Here is a 7,779-nt window from a genome sequence, read left to right as displayed (position 1 = left end):
TTCAATTTTATTAAATTCCAACTAAACAAACTTAATTTTCAATTTAATCCTAACTAATTAGGACTAAATGAGCAAATAGCCCAAAAGTTAGTGAATTTAATCATATCCACCACTACTTGGACTTTTTTACCATGTTTAATTACCATTTTGGCCCCTTTACTATTTTAAGTCAAATGCAATTAACTTTTACCTCTTTTACAATTTAATCCTTTTACCGCAATTAAGCAATAAATCATCAAAATTATCGGACCAAACCTCAATTCATATATAATACGACTCTGTAAATAATTAATAAAAATATTTACGACCTTAAATTAATGAAGCAAGGTCCTAAGACCTCGTTTTTAATAACCACTTAACTTTTGAACTGAACCACTTATACTAACTTTTAATTCTATTGGTTAAAATTCCTCATATCAAAATTCATTATAAAATTACTATTGACTCGTATAATTTAAATACTAATTATACGAACTTATTTGTCAGACTTGTGGCCTTGAAACTATTGTTTCCGACACCACCGAAAAGCGGGATGTTACACAAGGAGTTAAGCTACAAATCGGTAAGTGGAAAGGCAAGGAAGATTTCAAGGTAATTCATGTAGATGATTACGACTTTGTTTTTGGCTTGAATTTCTTTGACCAAATTAATGCTCTGTCGATTCCTTTTGCGGATTGTATTTGTATCTTGGATACTCGTCAACGACAATGCATTGTGTTAGTGAGTCATGATGAGAAAGGTAGAACCAAGGTATTCTCAATAATCCAGCTAGTCGAGAATGTTCATTGTGGTAAGAACATTGACTTGGTAGATCGGAATGCTAAGGAGACCCCCTTGGAAATGCTAGAGGTGCAACAAACTGATGTGAAGCCTACTAAGTTATTAGTGAGGCTACAACCTATGAGAGATGTGGGTTGTGCATCAAATTTTGTGGGAAAAGTAGTGATGCAAACTGGGTAGTTAAATCGAGTAAATGCTATGAGTGAGGTATATTTCAAACACTTTCCTAGTATTTTACATTATAACTTATCATTGGCTTGGCAAAGACATAAAGGCCCTTTCAAAATTCTAAAGTGGGTAAATCGAGGGGCTTATAAACCAAAGTTAGTGACAAACTAAATGTTAACTTGGTGTTCAATGTAGGTGTGTCGAAGCCTATTTGTGATGATCAAGGGGATCCTAGTCAAGGCAAGTCACATTGGGGGCAAATAAGAGTAGAGGGCTCTTGCAAACGAGATGTACAAAAGAGATAAACAATTCGAGTTAGATGACAATAGAGATATAAATTGAAGCAAATGTTTCGAGGGGCGAAACTACCCGATAGAGAGACTAGTTGAGAATTGGCCGATGCATTGAGGCAGTTCCAAGACTAGTCAAACCAATGTTATTCCGAGGATACAACGACTACATCGCATGAATGGGTGAGGGAGAATGTCACAGGCCGCGGATTAAAGCCCATGACAAATGCACACAGAGCGTCCCATGAAGGTTAACTGATGAAATGAGGCTCATTTGACCCACTTGAACTGGCTCGATTTGTGGAACACATGGTGAAGTCCATCTACTTGAAGAATTGGTGGTTTAGTATAACACTCCAATAAAACTAAAGTTATCATGATTAATTATTGTAAATCCTAAAGGATAAAATTATATAGAGTTTAAATCCCTTAGGACTCTTATTTTGTAGATAGACTCTAATATTGATCATCGATATAATTTAAATTGTATTGTTGGATATAGGGGAGTTCAACTATAAATAGAGGCTTTCCCCTCATTTGTAGTCATCCTATTTTGAGTTATTAAATATACTTTGAAAGCATTTACTTAAACCCTTGGTGTGCTTGGTTTTCTTGTGGCTTTTCCGTTCACTTTTTGCTTCTTCGTTTAAGAGTTTGTTTTCACTTTATTTCGATGCCTTAGAGAATTTCTCATGAGAATTCTTAACTTTCGAGTGTTAGACCAACTTAGACAGATTTGAAGCAAATGAATCACCTAAGATCACGTGATTTACTAGACTAAAATTTTAATTCCGTGACACTAGTATCTTTATAAATCATAAGGCCAAAAAATAGAGGTTAATGAGGATTTCTGTTTTAGGTTTGGATGGGGTGAATTGATGGAAAATAATTAAATTTGGGAGAGAAAGAAAAGTTTAAAGCCCAATAGTTACAAGGGTGTAGAATTGGGTTTGTTTGGAAGAAGGTAAAAGAGAAGTGTTTGGGATTTGGGACATTGAAATGGACTGCTTCATTTCTCAAGTTCCACGTCCGTCATGGAGTCTAAAACATCACGTTGCCACCAAAATCTTCCACCTCAATATCATGTACATTTTCATTTTCGTTTTCATTTTTTTTTAAATAATTTTCTTGCTAAAGAGGGTTCCCCTCTCCAACTTCATATATATATATAGCCTGTATATATATATTTCTCTTACAATTCGCTCCCTCGGAACTCTCTTTTTTTCTTCCGCAGCAATTTTCTCGGCCGATCACTTCCTTGTTTTTTCTCGGTTATTTTCCCTTCCACCAAACACTCTCCAATCCCCTGCTCTTTCACTCTAAATCCTTGCGATCGCTTAAGATTCTGTCTCTCCTCTAATCGATCTCTCTCGCTCTCTCCCTCATATACTGGTACGTTAACCGATCGCTTCACTTTCCTTTCTTTTCTATCATTGTTTTGTTTTGTTTTTACGTTCAACCTTTTATCTCAGATCACGTGAATAGAAGCCCTAGTCACTTCTTTGTTTTTAAATTTGTTTTAATTATTTATTATGTTGATATGGACTTTAGTTTTTACAAGCTCTGAAAATTGGTACTAGTTGGAATTTGAATTTTACGTTATTTGAAGAATGGAATTCGGCCAAAACTGAGTTCAATAGTTATATTGTGGCTCAATAAAGGAAAGGTTTAGAAAATGCCTCCCCCTTTTTGCTGCTAATGGGCAAATGAAGGTTCGGGAAGTTATTTATTTGTAAATGTAGACGGAGTTTATTGGACTCTGTCCTTCTGCAATCTTTGGTTATCTTTTTTTATTGAGTTTTGGTTTGGGAATTTTTTTTCTTGAAATTAGAATTTAAATATTTGCTGCCTGCTGATGGATTTTAATATTAATTCTTAGGTTAATTATTTAGTTGGTTTGCTGCGAAAGAAATTCCTAGCGGACAAGTTGGTTTCATTAATGAATTTTTGTTATAAATCCCTAGTGGTTGTGACTCTGTTTGTGTGCTATGCCTGTTGCAAAACTCAAGGCTACCAGTTCTGCAGATGTAATGAAATCAGAGGAGCCAAATGATTCTTTGGACACTTTCATCAGACAAGCTATTGGAAAAGAGCCTCTCCTTTCTTTCTCTAGGGCTGGCGACAGCTCAGTCCAATGGATTCAATTACTGCATGCCTTAGATCAACAAGGTACTTAAAACTTAGTTGATGGTTCAAATCATTGTGTGTGAAAATACAATATAATTGATGCTATACTATAACTTGATTTATTGCGTATATGTCTGACAGAAATCCCTGGATGGCCTTTACTCACTCCTCTGAAGGTGCAGATGCAAAAGTGTGATAAGTGTTCGCGAGAATTTTGTTCGCCCATTAACTATAGAAGGCATATACGTGTGCATCATAGGTTGAAAAAACTTGATAAGGTTTTCTCACCATCTTTGAAACATGATTAGTCCATTATGTTGATACTTCTTCAGATTTTCTCCTGCAATTTCTTCTCTTCCAATGCTTCTTTAAGATGCTAGCCTCTTGGACAATTGAGATCTGTGGATTTATATTTTTAACCCTTTAGGACTCCTCTAAACAATGTTGTTTTACACACTGTAGGATTCTGCTAAAAATAGGGACTTACTAGCGGCATTTTGGGGCAAGGTGTTTCTCTCCCCACTCCCTCTCTTGCTTATTCGTTTTAGGTTAACCTCTTTCTCATTTCTTGTGGTTCTTATTTATATCATTTACAGCTGTCGGAGGATGAGGCAAAGGAAGTTGTATCATTCAAGGATGTGGCATTGGAGGTAATTGTTTAATTTTTCTCTCCTGCTTAATCCTTGGTTCAACATTTAATACTATTCAAGTGACATCCAGATCTGGTTTACAATTGTATCTGTTATTTTTATACCATTATCTTGTATCCAAATGATTATTTCTTGCTAGAATATACGTGCACATATTGTATGATTATTGATTTTGTTTGTTTTTGTCTCCTAAACAATTGCCTGCTTGCTAACTATGCCTTCTAGGAAGTTCCAGGATCTTCAGTTATAAAATCATTGACAACACTTGTAAAGAGACCAGGGTTTTCGGCTTTGCCACAAGTTTGCTTGAGGGCAGGTTCTGCTCTACTGGTAAGGAACATAGTGTCATAGATCTGAAAGCATGCTAACGCATTCTTATCCTATAGATGTCATATATTCTAATTCTATGCAGGACCTTGTCCAAGCTAGACCATCAAGGTTTCCAATATCTTCCGAAGAATTATTTAGTATCCTTGATGATGCAAGTGAAGGGACTTTCCTTTGTGGTGCAGCTGTATCGATGCAAAAGTATATTTTTGATGGGGAAGCGGGAAAGATTGGTCTCGACACCAAAAACTTGGTTGCTTGTACCAGCTTCTTGGTAGAACAGAAATTGGTACCTTTTTTTCTTTTTCTGTCCTTTCAAGGTTGATTTACTTAAAAGCTTTCATGCACACACTTATGAATAATTTGGTTGGCAAGTATTACGCTATCCCTAACCTTTGGGACAAGCAGTACGATGGTGTGCACATGAATCTGTCATCTTTTGTACATTTTGCCCTCGTCATATTTCCTGATCAAAATTATCTTTGTTTTTGTTCAGGTTAAAGCATGGCTTGCAGATAAGGATGCCGAAGCATTGAGGTGTCAGAAGTTGCTAGTGGAAGAGGAAGAAGCTGCCCATAAGAGGTGCATATTGCTAATTCTCCTCATCAAATAAAGTTATTTTTAAGTTTGTCGTATTTGACATGTGCAAAAAGGTTGGACCGTTTTCAAATCCTATCCTTCCCCCTTTCCTCTCAAAATTTTCCTCTTAGCATGAAGAAAGTAATTCTTTAAATTGTCTTTGAGAATGTCTGGGAGAAAGAAGATATCAGTAAAGTATTTTAGTTAATTTCTTCTTTTCCATGAATTAGTAAACCCTGCATATGGCGTAATTACTAATTTACTTCCAAAAGATGTAATGTAGACAACCTTATTCCCCACCAGATATAAATGGTAAAAAAGGGGAAGAAGATACAGGTATAAGAACTTTTTTTGGATTTCTGGAAAAGAAAATAAAATAAAATTGTGGAAATCTTTTTTCTGTCAACAATCAACTTTCTTAGAGCACATGCATTGAAGAGGAAAATTGTTAGAATTTGGTTTATCAGTTCTAGTCTACTAAAGTTCAGTCTGGGGCTTTTTAGTTCCTTGATACAGGTGGTAACAGGTAGGTCCCCTAAGTTCAGTGTTATAGATTAATGACATAATTCTTCAGGAATAGCTCTTCAACATCTTACGAAAAGCAAAATGGAAGACGTTTGATTAGCTGATTTATTTCCTGATTCTTCACTAGGCAAGTCGAGCTTCTTGAGAGAAAGAGACAGAAAAAACTTAGGCAGAAGGAGCAGAAAGCAAAGGAACTAAGACCCTGGGAGATGGAAGAAGGTAAGCAGAACATGGATGATTCATTGGAGGATAACACCCCCGCTGAAACATCCAGCCCTAAAGCTGTTTTTGATATTGATGGACAAAATGCAATCATATCAACAGATCAACTTCTTCCAGCCCTAGAACCCATTCCTTTCCCCAACCCTGAGGAGGGTGTAGATTACAGAGTTCAGACGGAGTTTTACAATCAATATTGTGAGCCAGGAACTAGTCAGAATGGAGAAAGACGAGTAGAGCAAGTTGATGGATGTCAGCGAATAGTTGTTGCTCGATGGAAGACTCCACCCAAATCACAGCGAGTGGTGCTTAATGGTTTCCATGCTAACCAGAATTCTCATGGATTTAAATCTGGAGGCACGAATAAACATGAAACAAACAGGGAAAGGATTGCTGCAATGGGTAATAGTAATAAAATGTGGAGCCGAAAATCTAAAGCAATAGATGATGGGGATAGTTTGCAAATTAAAGCAGGGAAACAAGCTACAAATCAACCAGATCAGAATAAGAACCCAGAACTTGTAATTGGTTCTATATCTGTCCCACTTGGAAAGAATCTGGCTGAAACCCATGATAGGTGCCCTGCGGAGTGTCAAACACCAAAGAACAATGTTCAGGAGAGGTTCAGCAAACATGATCATGTTCAGATTGTTGCAAACCGATCAACCATTAAATTTTGGAGGCCAGTGAGTCGACAAGAACGAAAAAGTTCACTGCCAGTCCAAAATGGTATTAAAGAAGTTGAAGTGATTGCTGAAAATGATGGAGTCCAGATTTCATCCAATGAAAGCTATCGAAGGTCATCTGCAGTAGATGGTAGCGATGGTGTACTAAGAATGAATCTTTCTTCAACACTCGAGGAAAGCGTGCAACCAGGTGGCTTGCAGTTTGACAGCAATGCTGCCAAGGCTTTTCTTGCTGAGAGTAAGTTGGGATGTTTGATATATATATATATGCGTGTGTGTATTGGCTTTATCACTGAGTCCATTTTTACTGAATGTCTTTGATAAACTTCTGATAGGGTGGAAGGAGGCTGTTGCAGGAGAACATGTGACATTGGTTCTCTCCTCGAACCCTAAGCCTCCAGGGTGCTCAGGGGTTGAAATTGATTCATCAGAGAAGTGGATGGTCAAGGCAGGGGCCTGTGAGGCTTCTACTGTTGGGGCTGCAATAGCCAAGTACAGAACGAAGCCTGAAAGGGGTGCTAAAACAAAGTACATTCCAAAACAAAGGTCGGCAACCTAGGAGGAGGAGGAGAGAGAAGGGAATATTTATTAATGAGATATGAACAGAGATTAGTAGGTCATGACTATATATTTTTTGCAGAGGTTCCAGTTTTACCAGTGGTCTTCTGTTGGAAAATTGAAGAAAGGTAAAAGGTTTTACCAGAAATGTTTTATGGTTTCTTTCTTTTTACTCTAAATTTTGGGTGTAATAAATTGGGGCTGATGCTATTGCAGAGGTCTTTTTTGGAGTCGAAGTGGAAGTTCATTTTTGTTGTTGTTTTTCTTTTACTTCTGTCCTGTGGGTAATTTTTTTGCTGGAGAGAAATTGGGCCTTTGGAGGACATCAAAACCAATCGTAATAAGACTAATATAATTCGTTTACTAATTATTATTCCATTTAACGATTTTAATAATTTCATTTAGCATCTAAACAAAAATAAAAAAAGGCGCTCTTGGATTATGTAGTCACAAATTCCATTTTGGAAAGATTGATACGATGGGAATAAATTGAAAGGAAAGTAGGACTGGAACACTCTTCTACTCTTTTATTACCTTTAATTGTGTGTTTGTAAATTGTAAACAACGCATTTCATTTATTTGGTTTTTTAATTTTTTTATTTAAATTTTCCGTTTTTGACAAATATTTTAAATTCAAAGGTTAAAGAAAAGCTTAAAATTAAAATGATTTTTTATTATAAAATGTTAAAATAAAATAAAATTTAGATTATTTTGTCTTATTGTCCCATCGGCAATATATTTCAGAAAAAACTTTGAAATGACTTGAAAGACTCAGAAAGAAAAAGAAAGGGTAACAAAGTTTATAGAAACTCAATGGGTCGGTTAGGGTGTAAATGAAGCTTCTCAAACTAATGTTACCATATTTATGTT

General features: G+C 36.2%; 1 protein-coding gene across 3 annotated transcripts; it reads left to right on the top strand.

Moving 5' to 3' along the window:
* Positions 1-2,249: 2,249 nt before the first annotated feature.
* Positions 2,250-7,179, top strand: LOC105791160 (uncharacterized). 3 transcript variants are annotated; one of them, XM_052635254.1, is made up of 11 exons: positions 2,250-2,630; positions 3,248-3,407; positions 3,507-3,643; positions 3,828-3,872; positions 3,962-4,015; positions 4,241-4,345; positions 4,428-4,631; positions 4,839-4,924; positions 5,574-5,665; positions 5,786-6,589; positions 6,687-7,179. In XM_052635254.1, exons 2-11 carry the CDS (start codon positions 3,269-3,271, stop codon positions 6,908-6,910), a joined length of 1,890 nt encoding a protein of 629 aa, XP_052491214.1. In that variant the 5' UTR covers positions 2,250-2,630; positions 3,248-3,268; the 3' UTR covers positions 6,911-7,179. The 3 variants fall into 3 exon arrangements, with proteins under 3 accessions (XP_052491214.1, XP_012474559.1, XP_012474558.1); XM_012619105.2 differs by having other exon boundaries at positions 2,252-2,630; positions 3,264-3,407; positions 5,574-6,589; XM_012619104.2 differs by having other exon boundaries at positions 2,252-2,630; positions 5,574-6,589.
* The last annotated feature ends 600 nt before the right edge of the window (positions 7,180-7,779 follow it).

This window comes from Gossypium raimondii, chromosome 8 (genome assembly GCF_025698545.1).
Source record: "Gossypium raimondii isolate GPD5lz chromosome 8, ASM2569854v1, whole genome shotgun sequence".
NCBI classification, from domain to species: Eukaryota; Viridiplantae; Streptophyta; class Magnoliopsida; order Malvales; family Malvaceae; genus Gossypium; species Gossypium raimondii.
This window is presented reverse-complemented; position numbering and strand designations above follow the sequence as displayed.